The sequence below is a fragment of the Peromyscus leucopus genome, chromosome 6, assembly GCF_004664715.2.
Source record: "Peromyscus leucopus breed LL Stock chromosome 6, UCI_PerLeu_2.1, whole genome shotgun sequence".
In the NCBI taxonomy this organism is placed as follows: domain Eukaryota; kingdom Metazoa; phylum Chordata; class Mammalia; order Rodentia; family Cricetidae; genus Peromyscus; species Peromyscus leucopus.
The window spans coordinates 118,093,672-118,118,724 of NC_051068.1; the positions used below are offsets into that span (position 1 = coordinate 118,093,672).

At 36.3% G+C, this 25,053-nt stretch overlaps 1 protein-coding gene across 2 annotated transcripts in view; it reads left to right on the plus strand.

Annotated features, from left to right (window-relative positions):
* The window catches only part of Ttll7 (tubulin tyrosine ligase like 7), a 141,821-nt gene extending 116,978 nt beyond the window's left edge, over window positions 1–24,843 (plus strand). For both annotated transcript variants that reach the window (XM_028876853.2, XM_028876852.2), the window contains 3 exons: window positions 1,976–2,136; window positions 8,062–8,235; window positions 20,309–24,843. In XM_028876853.2, the coding sequence (XP_028732686.1) occupies window positions 1,976–2,136; window positions 8,062–8,235; window positions 20,309–20,429 (456 nt within the window). In that variant the 3' untranslated portion in view covers window positions 20,430–24,843. The remainder of the gene's footprint in view (window positions 1–1,975; window positions 2,137–8,061; window positions 8,236–20,308) is intronic.
* Window positions 24,844–25,053: the final 210 nt, after the last annotated feature.

Here is a 25,053-nt window from a genome sequence, read left to right on the forward strand (position 1 = left end):
AGATAAATTGTAATGTCAAATGTTTCAGTTGTGGTAAACATGGTCACCTAAAAAAGTACTGAAAACAGGGTGTTCCTAGAAACAATTTTTTTAAAGGAATAATCCCAACAAAATGCTCCTCCCTTCTGGATTATGTAGAAGGTATGACAAAGGCAGACATTGTACTAATGAATGTAGATCAACAAGGAACAGACAAGGTAATCCTTTGCCTTTGTGGTAGGGAAACTCCATGAGGGGCCTCTCATAGGCCCCCATGTCAAATTCCATTCAGTCTTTCCTGTCATCATGGAGGAAACTCCTTCCCAGAGCAATTAAAGAACCTAACGCCTATTGTAAAAAACCATACTTCTGGATGAAAGAACAGTTATAGAAGAGAGAACAAAAACTTCAAGATAAACCATAAAGTGAATTTTTTGCAAACTTCTATAAGTGAATAAAGACCAAATTTGAAAATATGAATAAATGATGTTGTCATTGAAGGTCTTGTAGACACTGGTGTAGATGTAAAATATTGAACCAGAAACTTGGCATCCAAATTGGCCTCTTCAGGAGGTAAATATTCAGCTTTTAGGGATTGGAGCATTATCCCAAGTGAAACAGAGTGTGAGATGGGTCAAATGTATAGGGCCAGAGGACAGAGAGGAAAATTAAAGCCATGTGTGGCTAATATATCCATGAATTTATGAAAATGTGATTTGTTACAGCAATAGAATACCCTGATTAACATTCCTCCAATCACAGAAACAAATGATGAACTAACATATATTTCTGGGAAAAATATTAGAAGGTATTATAAAGTACAGTCACTGATCATTCAGCTTGTACAAGGATAGGGCACAATAGCTGCTGATCTTTCACAGACACCAATAGCTCTACCTTTAAAATGGTTAACAGACAAGCCTGTATGGGTTAAGCAATGGCCTTTAACAACAGAGAAACTACAGACCTTAGAACAGCTGGTACAAGAGCAGTTAAATGTTCAGCAATTGAAGAATCAACCAATACTTGGAATTCTCCTGCATTTCTTATTAAAAAGAAATCCGATAAATGGAGAATGGAAACAGATCTAAGAGCAATTAACAAGTTAATTCAGCCAGTGGGCTCTTTCAGGCTGAGGAGTTGGTGAGGTAAGAGGTGGTGGCTATGGCTTGCACTTCTTCTCTGACCTTTCAGCTTTCACCCTAATATCTGACTCTGGGTTTTTATTAAGACCAATTATGATTTGTGCAACACCAGTGAGCTTCGGGAATCTGCCTGTCCTGTCTCTCCACTAGTGAGATCACAAATGTGCCATGGTGTCTGTCTTTGTCTTTATGATATTTTTAATGAATCCCTGTTCTTTATAATAATATGATCATGATGTTATGCAACTTAAATTTTTTCTTATTTAGGGTCTAAAAGATATTTACCCATTGATATTTGAATAGTTTTTTTTAACATTTGACATTTCAATCCTTTAAGAGTTGGAATTTGTGGTTTGAGTGAACTAAAGGTTCAACTTCATGTGATCTTTTTCATAAAGCATTTTTTTTAAAGATCTCCACTTGTATTGGTACTCTCTTCTTACTCAAGCAGCATCACTGATCAACAGACTTTCACAAGTGCATTGGTCTATGTTTCTGTTTGGTTCATCTTCCTTTATCTTACGGTTTCCCTCTTCATCCTCTTTTTCCTCCTCTCCCCCCTCCTTCCCTCTCCCTTCCATCCTTTATCCTGCCCCTCCCCTCCCCTCCTCTCTCCACACACACATTCATCTTTTACATTTAAGCCAGCATAGTGGTACATACCCATAATGTAAGCATTGGGAGGTTGAAGCAAGAGACTCAGGAACTCAAAGCCAGCTTCAGTGACATAATAAAATCTGGGTCAGCCTGGGCTACAGGAGGTGACACACACCTTTCTTTGATAAAAGATATCTTCGAACTTAAGACTCATGTGTGCATATGTAGATTTTAAGTACTTGTTTTTCCATTAGGTTTTAGATATAGTAAAATCAAGTGTCCGTACAGTTCTTCCAAGGATCTGGAGGGTCCCTGATGCTGAAGAAGTGAGTTTATACCGGATTTTCAACCGGGTGTTTAATCGCTTACTCTGGAGTCATGGCCAAGGTCTGTGGAGTTGTTTCTGTGATTCAGGGTAAGTTGAAGTCATTTAATTCTCTGTTACTGCAATTTTAAATGTTTTACTATTAGCTATATAGGCAGACAAAGGACATGGTCAAATATCTTTATAATAGTCTTTTAAAATATGAATTTTTATTGCATATAATTATAATACTCAAGTATAACGTATATCAATTACGTTGATTTGTGTAAGTCAATAGTGAGCTCTGGGCTCAATGAGAGACCTTCTTTCCAAAAATAAGGTAGAGAGAAATCAAGAAATCAAAATCAAGTTTGATGGAGGGACCCAACATCAAACTCTGCCCCCCATGCAGACATGTGCGTGCACACAGAATATACATACCACACCATGCATACACACATACATACAGAAATATGCATACATATTACACACTACACACATACACACACTACACACATACATGCATATACTGCACACATACACACAAACATACATACTTATACATACATGAGCAATAAAAGAGATTTCTGGGCAGTCTTGACTCCAGTGTTTCATTTATTTATTTTATTTTATTATCAAGATCATTGCCTAAACTGTAGTGATTTCCCTCATCTGTCATCAGAATCTAAACTTGTCTACAGACACAGGCTGTCTACAACACTCATTCTACCTTCTTTAGTCTTTACTCTCCTGTTTGGTACGTACTCCAGAAAAACTCATCATTTTTCAAATATCTTAAAAATCTGTCCATTCTGCATGATTTGAGCCCTATATAGAGGCCCAGAGCACACTTATCTCTGCTGTAAGATCTTAACATAGTGTTCTGCTCTGAGACTCCGAGTCATTCATGCCTTTTGCAGACCCCTTCTCAGCACTATGTGTTTTCCTTCACTTGTCATTCACAGTAGAAGAGCACTCTGGGTTGTGATGCCATAGAGATTTAGGTGAAATATTTGATCTGTGTTCTAAAGCCCTCCAATTGATGGCTCTCTGGGATAAGAGTTCCGTCTGAACTCTTTTGGTTTGTTTGATCCTTTAGCTTGCTTCTACATATGGATTTCAGCTCCTGCCAACCATGGAAGGCTGTGATACAGTTTGCTACTTATCTTAGTGCTGGGTGTTTGCCAGTGTCAACATCTAATGGTATACGTCTGGTGACTTCATTGATCACAGGGTTTTATTTACTCACTCTATTTGGTAACACATTCTGGCTTGACTGAGTTTCCTTTTCACCTGCCACTAACATAATATTCTGTGCAATTTTTTCTGGTGGTATCTTTCCCTACAAATACTGACAGCAGTGTTAAGCCATGCTTATTGATGGTTTACTAAGCATAGGACAGTTGTTCATATATTCACTATAAAATATCTAGAGTAAACTATTACTATTATCTTAATTTGACAGGCAAAGAAACTAAAACATGTACAGAATATGTAAATTATTCAGGTTCCCATAGAAATTGGGTGAGCCTCCATTTAAACCCAGGAAGTCTGAGTTGAGCTCTAAGAGAAGTGCCTTCTTGGCTGCTCCCAGACACATTTGCCATTGGCCAGCATTTACCATTTGCTTCACTTCAAGCCCCCAACATTAGCCAAATCCTTAGCCAGTTATGCCTGAACAGGTGGAGGAGAAATACTTTGGAGTTCAATATGGCTTCACTCTACACCCATTTCTTTCATGCTGGTGGTTTTAGATGTTTAGCTCTGAGCTTTTTTTGACAGATAAACAAGTGAGCTTTGTAGGCTTTCTTGACTCTGAAGCCACATGGTACTACTTGTGTTTGGTTCTCAGTTTGGATCTTCTACAATTCTACTGTATCTTTTGATACAGTATGAAATCCTTTAATAGCTAATCTGACAGCTAAAAAGATAGGATGAAAGAAATCTAGTTTCATTTCTCAAGGAATGATTTTAATAAAAAATGTTGCTTTCTTGCTCAGCTATGTGGAAAATATTAGACAAATAATTTAAATAACAACAGGACAGCTCCATTCCTGTCTCTGTCTGTTAATACACAGGAATAAGATTAAACAAATAAGCCATCTTGCTTACCTCCAAGACATTGAAAAAATATTATAAATCTTCCTTTCTAGTTTCAATAAATTCAGCCCAGGTCTTTTGTATTAGACAATAAATATCCTGGTCTTTCTATTCTTGGATGCTCATGCCCAAGAACCCTTTGGTTCCATGTAGTCCCCTGGGAGGGTTTTTATCAAAGATATATTTTATTTAAAAAATTCTGTGTATTTGTTTTTTTGAGGGTATGTGCATGTGAGTGCAGGTGCCCAAAAAGCCCCAAAGAGGGTATTGAATCCCCTGATGCTGGAGCTACTGGTGCTGTGACCTGCATGATGTAGGTGCTGGGATTCAAAGTCAGGTCCTCTCGGAAGAGCAGGACACACTCTTAACCACCGAGCCATCTCTTCTGCCCCTCTGGAAGGGTTTTGATGGTCTACATTCTCAATGTAGTCAGTCGTGTGAGCAGTGTAGTTCTTGAAATTTCCTTAAATAAAATTATCTGCTGTGTTTTCCTGGGCTAAGAGAATTCTAGATTTCTGTGTACTCTAACTCAGGACAGATGGCTATGGTGAGTAACATTTCAGTTGAGACCTGCAGGAAGAATAGGTGTTGACCACATAAAGCAGTGAGGAAGAGGAGGGGAGGGGAGGGGGAATGTGGAGGAGAAAGGGGGAGATGAAGAGAAAGGGGAAATGGTGTAGCAAAGAACCATGTGGGAAAGGATTCTCCAGTCCTCTCTGTACCCAGAGCAAGAAAATCTGGTTTAGACCTTTAGCCCAAAACATTTTCTGTGGGAGTTTGTCATATAGAAGCTTTATTATTTATTTTTAAGATCTTAGTTCAGAAATAAACTTTTAGAAACATTCTAAGACACATTCTTGGATATGTTAAAAGACAGAGGCATACTTGTCCATACAAACAATGGAGCTACCCAAGAGTCACTTAAGTTGTATTTGTCTAATATTTCCACTGTAACTGAGAAAGAAAGCTATACTTTTTTTCTTTAGCTAAAATCATTCCTTGGAAATGAGAAGATGGGATTTCACCTCGACTTCCTAGCTGTCAGAGCAGCTGTTAAAGGAATACATAGTGATGGGCAAAGCTTCAAAAGATAAATAGAACTGTGGAAGATCCAAACTGAGGGCCAAACACAAACAAGGGCCTTCACTGACTGGCTTGGTTCTAGGTTTTGAAATAGTTTGAAAACCACATGCATAAAGTGTAGATGTTAAGTGATGTGATTCTCTTCCTTCATAGCCCTCCCATTTGGCTGTGTTCATGATAAGTGTTCAGTGCTCAAGTCTTTCTTCTAGTGATTATTTACTCACTTGACAGACTGTCTACATTTTAAACAGACAAAGCAAAACTGTTCTTTCTCCTTTCTCTGTACATTTAACCATCAGTTAGTCTTCTTCCAGGGTACAAAGGAATAAATTATTTCCCTTCAGATAAATGTTTTATTAAAATTTTCATAAGGGAGAGGGTGAAGTGGTTGGATTATTGAATAATAGGAGGACTTTCAAAGTCTTGGGATTTCATTAACCCCTCTTTGTTGTGAGAAGTATTCAGGATTTTATCCCTTGTTATTATGTCACTAAAAATGTCATCTAAAGCCATCCCTTTTAATATTTCTCTGAGGATTAGGGAAAACCCAAAAGAACTATTTAATCATTTAATTTTTCTTTTAGAATTCATTGATGTTAGTGCTTTTATTCCCTTTGAATTTAGATTCAGAAAGCAGGCAAGGAGACCCCTGGGTTCTTTGATTTGAAAGCACTGGTATTTTCATCTCTTCCTATCTCCTTTACCTTTGTTAAAAACAACAAGAACAATAACAAAAACCTTTGTGCTATTACTTTGGAACAAGGGTAGCAAAGGAACATTTCATATATACCTTTGATGGCAGGCAGTAGCTGAGGAGCGCACATTGCTGAATATCACAGCTCTCCTGTGTATTGGCTCTGGTAGCCTCTGGCAACAAGTCTTGGGTCTTATTCATTTCCTCTTCTCTTATGACGAGTTTTGTATGCTGATATTTGAATCTAACTGATAGACTAGAATGAAGTGTTTTGCCAGTGATATTGAAAATATACACAGAAAGTGTGTATAGGACATTGATTCATGCATTTGTCTTGAAAAGAGAATGGTAGGCCAGTCAAAGCTGTTTTCCTTCTGTAAGCAGGGGCCAGCAAAGTGACTAGCCATGCATCAATGGCCTCAGAGACAAACTTCACACATTATGTAAACAAGTTACATCAAATTGAAATGAAGAAACACCCTTATCTTTCTTCCATATTTTTTCTTCCTCTCTTCCCTCTAAATCTCAAGGTCAGTAAAGAAAAATAACCTTGATGTGAGAGACCTGGTACAGATCTAATCAGATGTTTCAAAGTATAAAAAATTTTAATAATCCTATTCAACATGGAGGATAATGAGGGAGATAGATGCTCTTAGACATATCAGAATCTCAGCAGAGATGGATAGATGGGCAGGCGAAACATAGGATGTTTTCTGTGTGTATTTATAGGCATATACAGTTTTACATCTCTCATCTCAGACATCTAAGGTCTTTTAGATTATGCATATTAAATACAAACATAAGTGGTAATTATCTTTTCTAGTGTTTTCTTGCTTCAATTAGGAAAGTTAATTTTATGTCTGTAGCTATAATATATGTCTTGATAACACATATATATTGTTAAATGCTTAGTAGTAAATTTTGAGTTAATTGAGCTAGCATTTAATTGTTTATGGATTAGAAATGTTTATGCCTTTGCTAAGGAAAAAGTATTATATTTAGACCTTAACATTTCCAAACCCAGAAGAAAATCCATTTCTTTCAATGAACTCACTTGAGCTTTAACCCTGTAGGAAAATCTGTCCTTTGCTGATGACATGCTGTCTTCTTGATACGTGTTTTTCCTCAGAAAATAAATAGTAGTCTTTGCAGGAAAAAACAAAACAAAACAAAAAACCTACAAACACTTTGAAGTGTGTAAATAATTTTTTAAAATTCCAAATATATAAAATAGTTACAGAAGGTTGAAAATTGAGTCTTTGGAATTTCCTTTTGAGACTTTTTTTCCCCCCATGGAAAAAGATTTTTCCTTAGTATTTTTTTTTTTCTTTCTGAAAACTTGTTCTTTCCTGCTGAGGGTTACAAAAGTTGGCTTTTATAAAAAGAGACTTGAGCCATTACAAAATTTCAAGCCACTTTCCCCTCAAGGTTTGAAGAGTTACCCCTCCTCCATCCATGCTAAGGTATTTTGGAATTAAGCCATGGTCGATAACTTGAGATTTGATAACAGTAACATGGACAGACATGCACACACAAACAATGGGGCTTCCCAGGGGATTGTGAGCTGTTCTCACTTTGGAGTGAGTTTCCTGAAAGAAGGACACCAGCTCCTGTGTGGGAGGTGAGTACCTGCTGGGGTGGCATCACTGCTAGAGTACACATCTGCGTTAGAGGAAGCATAAGGGACGGGTAATACAGAAAATATTTTAAAAGGGGTGTTCATAATCAACCAAACTGAGTTTCCTAGAGCAGGGCAGTCATCAATTAAATTACAATGACTTTGTAATCTCTTTGTGTCTAGCATTATGCTAAATATAGAATTCAAAAAAATCTAAATTCCTAGAATACCTGAAATTAGAGAAATTAACCAAATACTTTAATATGGAACAGCTTCATTTTTTAAAGCAGGAATGAGCCATTTTGTTAGCTATCCATGTGAGTAGCACTAATGGACTTAAAGACAAAAATTATATAATAATTCGATTTTTAAAAAATGAAGACTAACTTCCTAATTTGTGTCTATTATAAAACTTTCCTATTCATTACATACGGGAGAGGCCATTTCTACCTTGTTTCCCAGTTTGTTGCTAGGTAGGTGATTTAGCTGGTTGCCATTTTTAACAGTGAATGCGAAGTCATGTCTGTTTCCATGCCAACAGAACTTCTTGGGAGAGCATCTTCAGTAAGAGCCCGGAGGTGGTGACTCCTCTGCAGCTTCAGTGTTGCCAGCGCCTGGTGGAGCTCTGCAAGCAGTGCCTGCTGGTCGTTTACAGGTACACCACTGAAACACGAGGGCCTATCACAGGCATTGGTCCCGACTGGGGCAACTCCAGGTAAGCTCTACATCCTTAGTCCCCTGTGAGTTTTGTGTAGAGACATGACATCAAATAGTTTGAAATTGAGAGTCTAAAAAGATTAGGATATTTTTATGCTTATATAACTAGGGGATCATCAAAAAACTGAAAATATATCCATTCTCTAATCTACAAAACAGCTTTGATTTGCCCTAACCTAAAGGTGATAGATGTGATTGGAGATAAGCATATATATATATATATATATATATATATATATATATATGTGTGTGTGTGTGTGTGTGTGTGTGTGTGTGTGTGTGTGTGTATTCAAAACCTGTTGAAGAGCACTCCAGAACATTGGAATAAAATGAACTACTATTAGGCATTCCAACATTCATCCCTGTTAACAGTATGGTTGAGAAGGTGCATTTGCTTTGATTTTATTATTCAGCATGCTTCTACTAAGACATTGCCACAGCAATCAGCAGGAGATAAATTGTTGTCAAGTTCTATCTCAAAATTCAGTTTCATTTATGCCCAGTTAAAACATGTAGTTTTCTAAAAGTCGGAAACACAACAACAAGAAGCAACTGTTAAGTTGCAAAAGTACAGAATAAAAAAGTAGTTCATTTTAGAATGTTCCAAAACAATTACAATTCCTATTAGAATTAAAGATGAATTGTAACTTTGGATATTTGTTGCAGCTTGGTTTAGTGTTAGAAACTTGAACCCAGGATTTCACACAGGATAAGCAAGTTCTCTATACACCGAGCTGTATTCTCAGCTTTTGCCACTTCAGTTTTATTATACGAAAGTTGTAGTGCTGCTTAAAGTAGAAGAAAGTAAGTCATGAATATGAAGTCATAGTCAAAAGGAGTCAAGGGTAGGCTGAAAAATAAAGAGCAAATGGGATCACTAGAAATGGATGCAGTAAAAGATCTCGGGGAGGCCCCTGAAGTCCGCTTTCCACCACAGTGACCTGGAACAACAGAATAGATGTTTTTCTCAGAAAGGACCAACACACACATTTGTCTTAGACTTTGTTTTATGTACACTTTGTAGGATGACTAATCTGTTTTAACTTTTTGCAAATAGTAACCAATTGATCATAACAATCCCAGAGACGAAGTTAATTTTTTTTAAATATGTGGACAACATTAAATTTATACTGCACAGTTATAATGGGAAATAAATCTTTCTTTAGTGGTTTCATCAGATTTGAAAGGATGCTAACCATTGTTTTGACATTACAGCCCAGAAATGAAGAGCCCTTCTTTAAGGAGCAGCATGCTGTGCATAATCTGGGAAGCTTCAAATTCCCACATAGGACAGAATTTATCAGTTCTCTCTTGTGTCATCCCGCAATTCTAGCTCTTACAGCTCAGTTTTAATTGACGGATCAGGTAGCTTTTGTGAGCAAGGCAAAGAGGATGATTTCCTGGTTGGTCTGGGAAGATGTCACATCCACAATTGCTTCCGGTCTTTTATTTTCTTCTAATCTTTGTGTTCAGGAGAGACGTTCCTGGTCCTGAAATCGTCAGTTCTGGACTTCTGGGAGATGCTCAGATGAGCCTGGGGTTAAGAGTCTAAGCATTAAAAAGAAAAAAGAAAAAAAAAAAGAGTCTAAGCATTATGAGGTGTCTGTAAATGCATCGTCATTCCTGCCCAAGTTCAGAATCCTGAGAGTTCAAAATGTAATTCTGCTGACAGAATATTGGGGAGATGATGTAGATGATGCCAGTGAGTTTCTAATACCAAATTACAAGATCAAACTTATCCTTTTCAAGCAGAGTTGGCTCAACACAAAATTTCTATTCCCTTAGTTCCATGAGGGCTGGGGGTGGGGTGGGCAAGTGGGCATGCCACTTCTCTGCAAGGGCTGAGCCAACCAAGCTTGCATCCTCCCTTTAAATCCAATAATCAGATAATGTAGTTCTGGAAAGACGCCAGGACATTTACACTAGTGAGAGTTAGCTATTCATGGAAACCCAAGAAGTGGAGGGAAATAAACATCTTTATTCAATATCTAGCTATTAAAACTCAGGTGAACCAATTTAAGAACATCAATTTTCTCTTACAGGGAAATGAATCTGTAACATTTTACTTTATAGAGCTTAGTATTTAATAGATTGATTGCTTTTATTTATGAAGTGTACCTGATAAAATATACATGTGAATGTATATGTATAAATTAATTATAAATAATAGCATACATAAATATGAATATAGCATACGCATTCATGAGGTATGCTTGGATACTTTTATGAGAGGATGTGTTTTTGGATATTTCATTTAAAAACCAAAAGCGAGGCAGTTAGCATCACCCAGTTTTATAAACCCATGCATAATGTATCCTTGAGCAATATTTCCTAGGAGGTTTTAACTATTATATGGTAGACATTGGTTTCTGATCTTGCAACCTTACAGAAATAGCAACACATCAATAAAAATGACACAGCACACACAGGTCTCATGAAAAATAAACCATTAGATTTGGTGTACGAACTGAGGTATTCATTTGGAAATGTGGGCCTGTCTATGCAGTCTTCAGAATACTAAAGTTTCAGACCAGTTTGGTGCTTCACTGAACTGAGATTAGTTCTTAAACTTTGAGTTCTCCGACTGCTTTTAGGTGTTCAGGTTTTTAGGAGTTTACCACCAGCCTCATCTTGAGAATAGAAAAAGAGAGAACTTAGTTTCTCTTTGTTATAAGAGAACTTATATTTACCTGCCTTTGATACCCAAAACCAAACAGAGATTTCTTGGCAAAGAAAAATGTGTTCATTCTAACCTATCAAATAAATGTAAAATATGAAGCTATACATTAGCAAACTGAAGCAATTATAGCGAAGGTAATCCCTCATCCAGCTTCGGCTTATGGTATTGGTGATAGAGTCCATTACCTGAAGAAGACGTGATTGAGGTCTTTTGCTACCTAATGGATTAGAAGACCATTTCAAAAGATCCAGGGAGACGGTTGGGATGTGGCTCAGTGACAGGAATGTTTGTAGTGAGTGTAGTAGGCCCTGGGTTTGAGCCCTGATATTGCTCCATCCAGGTAAAGATAAATCACCTTATCAAATTCAGTTACACTTGTGATTAGAAAATTGTTTGGCCAGCCAGAAAAAGAAGAGGAAGAATTTTTGTAGTTCAATACAACATAACTACAGAAGTCTCATAACAAATATGCTTAAACGTCCAGGCATTTCCTTCTCATATGAGGAACAAGGCAAGATTGTCTGCTCTCTCTATTCCTGTTCAGCCTCATAACTGAAGGGCCCAAACATACTAATGATAGAGACAGGTAAAAGGCATCTGGTTTGAAATGGAGAACTAAAGGTTTATTATTAGTGAATATAACTGTATATTCATATGCATCTATATATAAACAAAGTAACTTTAGCTATCTTGATGAAATCCGTCGATCTAAGAAAGTAAATTATTATATTCTTTATTAACAACAGAGATCTAGAATCTGAAAATTCAAGCACCAGCATTAATATCTTGAAAGAATTTTTAATCATTAAAGGAATGCATCTAATAAGGATATATAAGATCCATATTCTGGAAAATGTGAAAATGGAAACATATACTTTAAAAATTAAAATAATCATTATAATGCCATTTTCTCTCAAACTGTTCCATATACCCATGAATTCAATATAATCTTACTGTATTTTGCAACACATTTTTGTAGCAGAAATATTTGTTCCTAGTTTGTTCTAGCATTTGAAGCACAGAAGAACAAAATAAAAAATTAGATAAGACAATCTTAAAATAGAAACTCAAAGTAGGATTTATAAACTACTTGCTGGAAAGCCTTGAACCAAAATAAGGTAAGTTAAAATGATGTAAAGTTGACAAGCAGTTGGACCAATGGGACTGCTGTGGAAAGCTGTAAGCTAGCCCAAGCATACCAAGAGACTTGACTTATGACAAAGGGGCCCACCTTCTTTATAGCAAATGAAGAGAGGAAGATTACTCATACAATGGTGATATGAGAGTTGGATTTCCAAGTACTCTAGAAAAGAAACCCAACTTTATCCATGAAAATGATGAGCTAAGTAGACAGTCATGAAGGGTAAAACTGCAAATTTCAGAGGATAATTTAGGAGAATATCTTCATGAATTTGAGATGTATAAATGACCATTAGAAAAGCAGCTTCAAAAGTGTAAATCATAAATGAAAAGATGAATATGTTTTTGTATGAAAATTAGGTATATATACATATAGTTATCATAACAGCCTATTAAAAATAAAAACCTAAAAGCTACAGCATAGAGGAAGATGTCTGCAATCTATATAACATGTGAGAAAGTTATGTTACAAGGCATGGGTGTGCAGGACTGTAATCCCAACATGCAGGAACAGAGGTGGAAGCAGAGAATCGGGAGTTCAAAGCCAGCCTTAGCTAGATAGCAAGTTCAAGCCAGCCAGGGTTACATGAGACCTTATCTCAGGACAAAAGGCAAAATACAAACAAAAATAAAGTGTGATACAAATTTTACATGAATTCCTACAACTTCTCAAGAGAAAAACAGATTGGTTAATGGAAACTTGGGGAAGATAACTTGGAAAAAAAGGACAATAAACATTCAAAAATGTATATAGGCAAACTAGAATTCAAGATACTACAAAATAATAGAACGAAGCATCCTCAAAGCTGCACACCAGGACCCACCATGAACATCAAGAAATGAGAAATGACAGAAAAAAATGAAAATGGGTGACAGTTTGGCTTTTCATACTGGACTCCACCATTTTCATAGCCACTGTGCCAGTAATTTTCTATCAGAAATGTATAAGTGTGAACACAACGATCCTTTCTACAATGGTCATGGTATAATTTACTCATAACATTTAAAAAAAATTGAAACAACCTAAGTATCCAGCAGATGAACAGACAGGTTTTCTGTAATATCACACAATGGCATGACACTCTGGTTAGGAAAACAGTTTACCTGCAAATACGAGGATAGGGGCTCAAACATGAAATGGAGCAATAAGTACCTGTACTTATCCAAGTACAAAGGAATAGGTACTTTATAAAGAATACAAAAAACAGTGTTTAAGGAAGATAGGTTTGGATGGGAAATAAGGATGTAAGCATCATAAAGATCAAGATGGTGAAAGAGAGGACTGTAATGCTGAGCTCAGGGATTCTACAGATGTTCAGCTGCTTAATGTGATGGTTTTATACAAGTAATCGTCTCAGAACGTGTTCAGCTGAATGCCATGTTCAACACTCTTCGCTAAATGTGTGTTATAATTTATACTTAAGAATTTTTATGCACGTGCTGCCATTAGTGACCTGAAGTTACAATAAGATATGTTTATCTGAGATGAAGGATGATCTTGAAAGTGGGGCTGATGTTCATGACACATCAATTCTAAGTGTTCATTATTGTGCCCTCATTGGCCCTGGGAGATAGGCAGGATGGAAATGCCTGGATTTCTTGAGAGCTGAAGAAACAGGTCTAAGAGGTCTCATATTAGTAGCATGTGTCACAGTGGGCATTTGAAAATAGGCCTTGTCCCCTTGCTTTCCAAACCAAAGTTGAAATTACAAGGTACCTCATAATGAATGGCTGCTGTCAGGTAAGGGAATACTATATATCCATGTTGGTGGAGATGGAAAATTGGAAAGCTCAGGCTTTGCTGCTGGGGATGTGGAATGGTGTGGCTGCTGTGGAATAGAGTTTAGCATTGTCTCAGGAAGCTAAATATAAATGCCCACATGACCCCAAAGTGACAACTCTGAGTGTAGACTCAGAGGAACTGAAGCCAGGCACCCCAGTATGCACAGCAGCATTTGTTTTACAAAAGCTAAGAGGTGGAACAAACCCAACTGTCCATCAACAAGTGAGTGTATAAGCAAAAGGTATGGCCATACAATAGAGTATTAGCTGTGAAACAAAAAAACTCATTCCATAATACAGAGAAGTGTTGCAAATATGCTAATTTCACAAGCAGACACAAAAGGGCACTTGCAATCCCATCTGTAACAACAACTTCAACATCAGGAAGTAAAATTAAAGTTTCCTGGGTAGAAAGGCAGGAAATGAAAAAAAAAATAGCCTTTTTTTTCCCTTGTAAATTGTAAAGGAACTTTTTTCATATAATACATTTAATCATGTTCTTCATCTCTCCTAATTCCTCCCAGATCCTTTCTACATCTCTACCCACCCAAATTTATGTTTATTTCTCTCTTTAAGAAACAAACAAAAACAAAAAGCCAAGAAACATACACAGAAAAACCCACAAAAATGAGAACCAAAATATACAAGCAAAAGACCAATAAGACAAAAAAATGGTCCAAACAAAAAGTCAAGAAAAATATCACTGATTTTGTTTTGTGTTGGCCAATTCATGGGGCCTACCCTGAAATGTGGTTAGTCCATCCAGTGAGACTCCACAAAAGAAAACTATCTTTTCCATTGCCAGTGCAGACAGCTTCTTAGGGGTGGAATTCCATGTTCACTTGCCCCAACAGCTTGCACTTGTCCAGGCTTTGAGCATGCTGCCACAGTCTCTGAATTCATCTGTGCATCTGTCCTGTTGTGTCTGGAAGATGCGTGTTTCCTCAGAATCCTCCATCACCTCTGGCGCTTAACAATCGTTTTGCCTCTTCTTCTGCATATCCCCTGAGTCTTGAGGAGAGAGGATTGATGATGGAGAAAAGACAGCATCTTCAACAAATAGTGCTGGTCAAACTGGATGACTACATGTAGAATGCAAATATAATCATATTTTTCACCCACCCTGTGTAAAACTCAACTCCAAATGGATCCAGAACCTCAACATAATACACATACCCTAAATCTGATAGAGGAGAAAGTGCAGATTAGGCTTGAACTCATTGGCACAGGAAAGGACTTTATGAACAGGCCACTAATAGCACAGACCCTAAGATCAATATTGAGTAAATGGGACGGAATGAAGCTGAAAAGCTTCTATATGGCAAAAGACACTGTCAATCGGACAAATCAACAGGCTATGGGATAAGAAAATATTTTTACCAATTGAGCATCTGATAGAGGGTTAGTATCTAAACACAGAAAGAACTAAAAAGGCAGAACATCAAGAAGACAAATAGCCTTAATTTTAAAGATGAAGTACAAAACTAAATAGCCAGTTCTAAAAAAAAAAAAAAAAAAACAAGAAAGAAAGAAAGCAAGAAAGGGAGAAACAAATGGATAAGAAACACTTAAAGAAATGTTCAGCATCCTTAGCCATCCAGGCAATGCAAATTAAAACTACTTTGAGATTTCATTTTAGCACAGTCAGAATAGCAACAATCAAGTAAGCAAATGACAGCTCATGCTGTCAAGGAAGGAGAGTAATGGGAACACTTATCCACTGCTAGTGGGAGTGCTATCTTGTATAGCCACTAAGGAAATTAGTGTCATGGTTCTTTAGGAATCTGGGAATAGATGTACCTCAAGATTCAGCTATCACACACTTGGGCATATACTCAAAGAACTCAACATCCTACTATAGAGATACCTACTCATCCATGTTCATTGCTGCTTTATTCACAATAGCCAGAATTGGAAACAGCTCAGAAGTCCATCAACTGATGTATGATTCAGGAAAATGTGGTACATTTGCACAATGGAATACTGTTCAGCTGTTAAGAAAAATGAAATCATTAAATTCACAGGTAAATGGATGGAGTTAGAAAAAAATCATTCTAATAAGGCAACCTAGACCCTCAAAGACAAATATTATATCTTTTCCTTTATATGCAGATACTAGCTTTTAAGCCTTTAATTTTTATGCTACCATCCAAATAACTACCTGGTTAGGGACTAGACTAGAGGAGAGGTGAGCATCTCCCCAAAAGAGTGTTTTATAAGTGTTTGGCACTGAACTCAGTACTTTACATGTGCCAGGCGAGTGCTCATATTGCTGAGTTCCTGAATCCAAACTGAGAAGGAGAAACTAGGAAAATTAATAGGTGTAGAGTTTCTTCTTGGGATGATGACAGTGTTCTAGACATGCAGGTGGTTCTATAAGATTGATATACTCAATATACTGAATTTTATATCCAAGAATGATAAAAATTATTTCTGTCATGAATTTCAAGACAGTAAGAAAAATCCCCCAAAAGCAGAAGACACATAATCTGTTGAATTTTATTTACTCTGCAGTTCTTAAACCCGGTAACTGGGTTTACCTGCTGGAGTTCAGTGGTCCTTGTCCTACTACAGAAAGATGCTAGAAGGTGAATGTCGCTTACATGTTCAAGGAAAAGTTTCTATCAGTTTTAAATGATTGATATTCTGGGGATCATCAGAGTTAGCAATAAGATACCATATAAAATTCTATAAAAGTGTGTGTTCTACATCTTCATGGTAGGTATGTAAGAATGTATACACCCAGCCTAACAAATGAGGAGTGTGACTATGGGTGTGAAGTGAATGGAGATAGTCTGATGTATTGCTTTGGGTACCAGTTAGCTGTGAATTATTTTGGTACAGCAAAAATAAGCTAGAATAAAAGCTGTAAACGTCTTTGTATTTTGGTGCTTATACAAAGTCTTCAGATATAGTCTATAAATTTACTTCCTTGAAACAGTCTTCCTGCCTAAAAAATCAAATTGTGTTATTTAACTCCAATGCAAAGAACAATTTAAAAGTAATCTTTGCTGTTCAGCTACTGGAGTCTCCCAGGAGATATTAGTGGAGACTTCAAGGCAAATAACTATTGCATTTCTCCATAATGCCTTGCAATACCCACAGCATTTGCTTTAGGTAAGCAGAGTGTTTTTCCAGGATAATTTCATACACTTTTTCAAGTTCATATCACACTTCTTCTTTCAAGTCCAAAAGAACAGTTTCTCACGAACTACCACTTCTACTAGAAAGTTGGGGTTTGTGGCATGTATACCCACTGTATTGCATGCGTTATCATACACTTCAAATTCCTGAAAGTATTAATATAATAATTGCATACAAGTTTTAAAATGGGATTTTTGTGTACCCTGACAAGTGTCTGGAATGTCATGGCCAAAGAGTGCAGTGCTGAGGAGCGCCAGTGTTGCAGATGTGCAGGGACTCTGTCACGTCCCTTCACTAGCTGGGTGACTAGGGGAAAGACAGTCGGCCCTGTGTGCTTCATACAGCTCATCTGTAAAAATGTTACTAACTGTGATGTTTACTTAGATAACTGTTATAAGAATAAAATAGGTTGACATTTATAAAAAAATTATAATAGCATTGGCCTATAAAATGCTATTTAAATAGTTGTTTAATATAAAATAAATTAGCTAGGATCCTGTATTTTGTGATTTTATTTTTTCATATGCAAAAATGGAGCTTAAAGCTTTTGTGAGGCTGGATGTGATATCCCAATACTCAGGAGGTTGAGGGCAGGAGGATCATGGGTTCCATATCTACTGAGATAATAGAAAAACATTTTTATGCATGTCACTAAAGTGTCAATAGTGCTGACTTATTGAAAATTAAAATTTTAATTGGAAGCTTGTAAAGATAGCTCAGTGGATAAAATGTTTGCCCCACAAGCTTGAGACCTCAATTTGGATCCCCAGAGTCCACATTAGAGCAAAAACTCAGCAGGTGTAATGGCCAACTGTAATCCCAGAACCCAGGAGATGAGGGATGCTCAGGACAAGCTGGCTACCTGGACTTGGTGAACTGCAGGTTCAGTGACAGACCCTGTGTCAGTAAATAAAGTGGTGAGTGATGGAGAGAGACAACTGACATCAACTTAGACCTCTACACTCATGCTCAGGCGACCACCGCATGCGTGCACACCATACACATAGACATGTGTAAAGCAAAGTTTGGCAGAAGTGTTTACTGTATCATTCCTGGTGCGTTTTCTGCAGAGTGTAGAATGTCCCCACCCGTGTGGACTAGTGGGTTTTGATCACATACCTTAGCTTATTTGCTCCTTGCCCTACCTAAGAAGGGACACTTTCCCATGGCAAAGGTATCAGATTAATCATTAAGACTTCACCAGCACTTGACATCATAATTAATCCATATAAATTACCCTAGTGATATTAAGAAAATAATTTATATAATCTGTGATGTGAGAAATCAGTTGTTTCATTATTCATCAACCATTCTGGAGTTTTGATTTAATTTAGTTTGTTGTGTATTATTTTACTGCTCTATTAACTTAATGATTGGTGCAATTATTTATAGTTTGTGATATTAGGTAACAGATTTAGTAGGTATTATTATTCATGATGAAATAATGTTTATGGATATTATGGAAAATTCTATTTTAATCTGAATGCTGTATGCAGTTTGATTATAATGAATTCTTTTCTTTCTCTAAGATTCACATGAAACAACTGTAAATTTAATTTCCCATTAATATAGATGTATCCTAATTCTCAGCATTGTTGCACATAGAATAGGCAACTGACAGTTCTTACTCCTCACTTTGTTTCTCATGTGTTCGTTTATGATGTCGTTTGTTTATTTTTCCAAGACCACAGCTAATGACTGGTCTTTTTTTTTTTTTTTTGGTTTTTCGAGACAGGGTTTCTCTGTGTAGCTTTGCCTTTTGAACTCACTTGTAGCCCAGCTGCCTCGAACTCGCAGAGATCTCCTGCTCTGCCTCCGATGCTGGATAAAGTGTGCGCCACCACCGCCCGGCATGACTGGTCTTTATTGTTGCTTATGTTCTTGGGAATTCCGCAGAGACATTTGTGTTCTGGCTTTGCAGTGCATTGTTCTAGTCGTTACTACAACATAGGCTTTATATAACTTATAGAATTTCCATTTATATTTATGGATTTCCTTGGCCATTCAGTTCGAGACCTGTAGATTAGACTGGCCAATCTATCAAGGTTTTCACAGGAAAAGAAAATATGGGTGCCCAAGTTATATGTAATTCCCAATTTTCAAAGCTTGGCACTGAAAACAAACAAAGCCGGGTATGGTGGTGTATGCCTTTAATCCCAGCACTGGGGAGGCTGAAGCAGTTGGATCTCTGTGAGTTCGAGGCCAGCCTGGACTACAAAGTGAGTTCCAGGACGGGCTCCAAAAGCTACACAGAGAAATCCTGTCTCAAAAAATAAAAAAAATTTAAAAAAAATGAAAAGAAAACAAACAAAAAACAATGTCCAGTTTCTTGGTAAATTGGACCTGAATTAGTGTATAAATTCACTTGTCTTTACCATTAATTGTGAATATTCATACTTTTATTATGTAAAAATTAATGGTTTGTTTACATAATTTTGGCATCCTGGTGGATATATATATATGTGTGTTATATATATATATATATATATATATATATATATATATATATATATAAAATCTTATACATATATTATCTTGTCTTTCTAAAATCTGAGGAAAATCACATATTTGAAAATACATTTGGATTCATGGTTACATCAGTCTGTAACCATTCAACACCAAAATTGTCTAAGAATACAAAAATGCATTAAGAATGTCTTAGATTAACTATAGTTATAGTGAATCAATGAGACATTATATAATTAGGATTCATGGTTCTAGATCCTTTAAATAAATGCTGTTGTTAATGTGGCTTGCCAAATTCTCCATGAAAATCATTAGTAAAAGGCTAACGATTTGAGTGTCTGATTCTTTTTTTTTTTTTTGGTTTTTCGAGACAGGGTTTCTCTGTGTAGCTTTGCACCTTTTCCTGGAAATCACTTGGTAGCCCAGGCTGGCCTCGAACTCACAGAGATTCGCCTGGCTCTGCCTCCCGAGTGCTGGGATTAAAGGCATGCGCCACCACTGCCCGGCTGAGTGTCTGATTCTTATATCACATGTTTTAAAGAGCTATTTACCTGGCTCCACATGTTACTTACAGGCACTGAAAAATGAATTATAAGTTAACATGAGCCAACAAACAGCAATGTGATGTTTGAATAGAGTGATGATAGCATATCATGAGATGCAAATTTCATATGTATGTATGTATTCAACTTTCTGAAGTTTAATCTTAGGATCGAAATTTCTGTATGAATTGTATTGTTGTGATAGTCACAATTTCCAGATAAGAAAGGTAAATAACTAATTGTATAATCCTTTCATGAATGACATTGACTTTAAAGTTTTTTCAACAAACTAATTTTTTTAACTACCTTGTTTTTAGGCATTTGCTACCAGGGAGTACCCAATTCCTCATGAGATCATCACTGTACAACATGAAATATAATTCACCCGGAATGACTCGCTCCAATGTTTTGTTTACATCCCGATATGGCCATTTGTGAGACTGAGTAGAAGACTGCCATGGGCTATACATAATAACAATTCATTTATTTTCTTCAGCTGAACCTTAAGGAAGTGGCCCTTATGTGCTGTTTTATGTATATATGTCATAGAAGTGTGTGGAATACATACACACATGCACTCAAGTAACATATAAATATATATTTATTATATGTAAGAAGAATTAGCAGAAAACTGAATATAAGGTTTAACCTTTCTGGAAATGTAATAAACCATATTAAAGTTGTTTACACAAATATGCAAATGTGTAGAATTTGCTAGGTTTATAATTAATTACTTCCTACTAGAAATGTTATTTTTGCTGCAGAGTATATAAAGCAGAATCGATCTTGAAGAGCCCATCACAGTGTTAAATTATTTTCTAGATAACACAGCTTTGACTTCAGAAGGCACTATTAGTATCTTATTACTTCTCTTCCTCACAGTAGCTATTTAACAGCGAAACACAAAAGACGTAGAAGCCTGGGGCTGGTTTAACGATAGGATTAGGATAAAACGGGTTTGTTGTTACTATAGCACACCAGAAAGTGCTAGAAAATACCCCAGCCTGACTCTCCAACATCTTATTCCCCTATAGGGAAATTTAGCTACTTGCTCTAGTGTGTATTTTCAATAAAGATCTGATAAGATTATGGTGTGATCTAAAACGGGAGACAACCCGGAGGTTAAGAATAGAATGTAAACTTGCTTTAATTTGACTTTCTATGGGGAGCCACCTAAAGAAATGAGATGATGTCACACACAGAAACAAGATGATGTCACACACAGAAACAAGATGATGTCACACACAGGAACAAGATGATGTCACATACAGAAACAAGATAGTGGCCGTGACAGGACGTTTGCTGTGTGACTTTTGTCTCATAGCACTTACTTTTCTTTGGAAAGTGTATCATTGATGAGTTTAAGTTTCTTAATGTTGACACCAATTTACCTTGCAAAGTCTAATGACCGTAGTTTCTCATTTCAACTCAGAAAATTATCTAAAGACTCTTAAGAGAAGTCTACATTGAGCATACGTCACTATTCACTAATGTGCCCTGGAGGGGGTCTTTTGTTCAAAGTTCAGTATGGCATTGTCTTTCTGTTCAAAGGTATCCTGCGTGTGTTTCAGAGCAGCATACTCCCATGCTCCTTTTCCTTGTCTGCAGTTTCAAAACTAATGTGTGTGCTTTCAGTTTCCATACAAATACAGACAGCACACTCACATATTTGTGAACTCAGTAAATATAATATTTGCTTAAACTTCCTTCCAATGGTTTTACTCAGAGATGCTAAGTATTTGCAAAACTCATCCTGAAATCCACTTCCAGTAAATGGAGAAATGACTCCAAAGCAGCAGAAGTGAGAGCCCATTTGTCCCAGATTCATTCAAAATTGGGTTGATAGTTACCCAAAGTTGTAAGGTATATGTATTTTGCTTTTCAAACCACTTTTGGAAAGTATTTTTTTTACTACAATATTCAATTTTTACACAAATTTCTACTGGCCCTCTTACTTCTTTCTGGCTGCCCACCCACACACATTCCATTTCTTACTGGGTACATCCCATATTAATTCTGTCTTGTGTTTTTAAAGGAGAATAAAGCCTCCAAATGAAGAAAACGAGTGTGATATTTAAGAGTCCATATTTTGAATTTTTCAATATGTTACAGTGTTCTTAAAATAAGTGATGGAAATATTGGAACATTACAGAATCTTTATGGGATTAATCAGCAAATCAGTCCTCTTTATGGTTTATTTGTAGTCATTTTTGTTTTAAAAATCATGGAGAAATAAAAGAACACAAAAATCATGGAACTGTGTTTTAAAATGATTGGTAAGTGATACCAACACAGTTTCTTGGTAATTCAATTTGTTTATCTTAAATCACATGATCATTTAATTAGCTAGAGTGTATGCTTTGAAACTTCTATCTTTTACAAGAAAGGCATTTTTATTTAAAACCAAAAAAATTGGGACTGTCCAACATTAGGAATTTTCACTTTAGAAACACCCATCCATTAAAAACTAAGAGTACATTAAAATACATAACACTGCCAAGTATTAGGTAAACAAACATCATTTCCCTAGCTACTCAAGCAAGGCCTTGTTTTGAGCACTAGAATTTCACTGCCTACATTTTCCTGTTTCAACTAGTTGTATACGATGAAGTTGTGCAGAAAGCCATGTGCTCATTATTTATGTGCATTACCTGGTGTGCTGTGGACTGTGGCTGTCATAGCACCATTCCCTAATGAGCAGCTATGAGAAGACATGATAATGAGCCATGGCAGTCTCAGGAGGCCATAGACAGGTATTAGAGGTATAAAATATTCCTTAGTTTTTGTTATCAATTTCTTATGCATATGGTTAAGCATATCTGTATAGGAGACTGTGTAAATCTCTCTTTCATAGGAGAAAAAGAAAACCTCAGAAACTACTTAATCTCACCAGGGTTTTGTTTGTTGTTGTTTTTTTTAGAATGGATTTTAGTTTACTTACAAGGGTATGGGATAGGTATAGACAGGCAGCCCTAGTAGTTTGGTTCATCTCAAGGTTGGAATACTTCCCTAAACTGTAAGATATGAATATTTTCCAAATCCTCCAAGTAGTAACTTATTTGTTTTATATCATCACCTACAAACATAATCTAAAATCACAATTTAGTTTTCGCTTGAGTAAGCCAGCCTTGTGGGTTTGAATATATTAAAAGACCCCATTGCAATTCATTTTACTTTGCATGAATTTTATTTTGTTGTATTTCACTTATCTTTAATATAGCAACATAAAGTTTTATATGGAGCACAGTGTTAAGCAACTCTGCTGTCTGTAAGGATTTGCCTAAATTAGACCAAATCCCCTAAAGTTTCCATGACTCCTCATCTCTAAAGTCCAAACCCAACCCAACCCACACCCCTTCTTTTACCTAATATCGATGTATGCACAGAAACTAAGTGGCTCCTAGACTTCAAGTAAATGATTTAATTCAAATTGTCTCTTTAGCTTGGAAAATAGATGAGTATGGGATTATGCTGATTTGAAGTTTCAGATGTTTGAATATAAATTCAATGCTTTCTTCTTTAACATGTCAATGTCATTCTGTGTAAACATTATCTTCAAATTTAAACATATGCAATATACACTATTCAAAATACCAAAAAGATAGCTGCACACATGTCATTATTTAATCTTCTATAATGCACTGATTCATTCTTAAATATATATTCTTTTAAAAAATAGTAAATACCTCAAGAGCGACAGAAACTCCCTTTTCTATTTAGCAATGCTAATTTACAATTTAGAATCTCATGCACTTGGTACTAAGCATTAACCAACAATAAAAATATAACTGTACAGTTGTGTTACTGTGACTGGTGATTTGGGGGCATTTTCTTTTCTCTTTAAATTTAGAGCTTCAAGTGTAAAGGGCCATGATATCTACATATTGATCATTAGATATTTAATTGTTTTTCCACTAATGTTGGCTTGTAAATAAATGAAAACTGTAGAAATATATTCATAAAGAAAACTTGATTCCTCATACTACTTTCTCTCAAAACTATTTTCCTTCTTTAAATTCCCTTTGAAGCTTTAGCTGTGCATGGACAAAGAAAAAGAGAAATATTGCCTTTTAAACATTGCTATTCCTTGAATTCTTATAGTGGTGTGTTTTTACCTGAGCAACAATAAAACTTCAATGAAATATTGGGTAAAGTTCAGTATGCTGAGAACTTTAGGAACAAGGTTGAGGTCTGAATGCCTAAAACACATGAAATATGTGGATCTCTGTGAAATGAGATACACTTTAACGTCTTACATCAGAAATTGATACTTGAAATGGCACACATTGAGATTGCGCCTATTTTTGAGGGTCTGTCATGAGGTGGTGTCTGGTGTATTGCAAGAAATTTACTCAGGTAGACATTGTGATGCTGAGGGTGTTATCATCTAGGAAGAACTGTATAATGCTTCTCCTTTATCACCACCTGTGAACTCGAAAGCTCTTGCCTTGACAAACACATCACTCAGCAGACTAATGAGTCTTAATTAGCAAGAAGGCTTGCCTGTGAAAAGTGGTCAGATGCTTATTCTATTTCTATCAAAGGCTAGCAGCCATTCTGGTACTTGAGTTCATGTAACAACTACTGTACACGTGACAGCATTGGAATTTTAATGGACTTGCAGAGGAGTCTGAATTCGAGGGTGAGAGAATACATTTGCTAACACGAATCATGGATCAAATTATTTCTGTGTGTTTTACTTCCTGTATATGAATATAAATGATACAGAAGATGCTCCTGAAATGTCAACAAACTGTGTCCTTGGCATTGCCATGGCATGCCCTAGCATGTGACACCTGTACTTCAATTACTCAGATATGTTACTATAATAAAAATGTCAACATGAGTCCTACATTATGTCATCATTTGATTTCTATTTTTGCACATGTACATGTACACTGCACACAAACATACTGATTTCAGTAAAAGAGACTGCACCCAATTAAGCAAATTGAATTAAGCTTTCAATTTAATGAACATATTTTCATAGCAATATTTGCTACTGTGCAACAGCTTTGAGAGGATAGTGCTACCTGCTATTAAGAATCAGTCCAAGAAGATA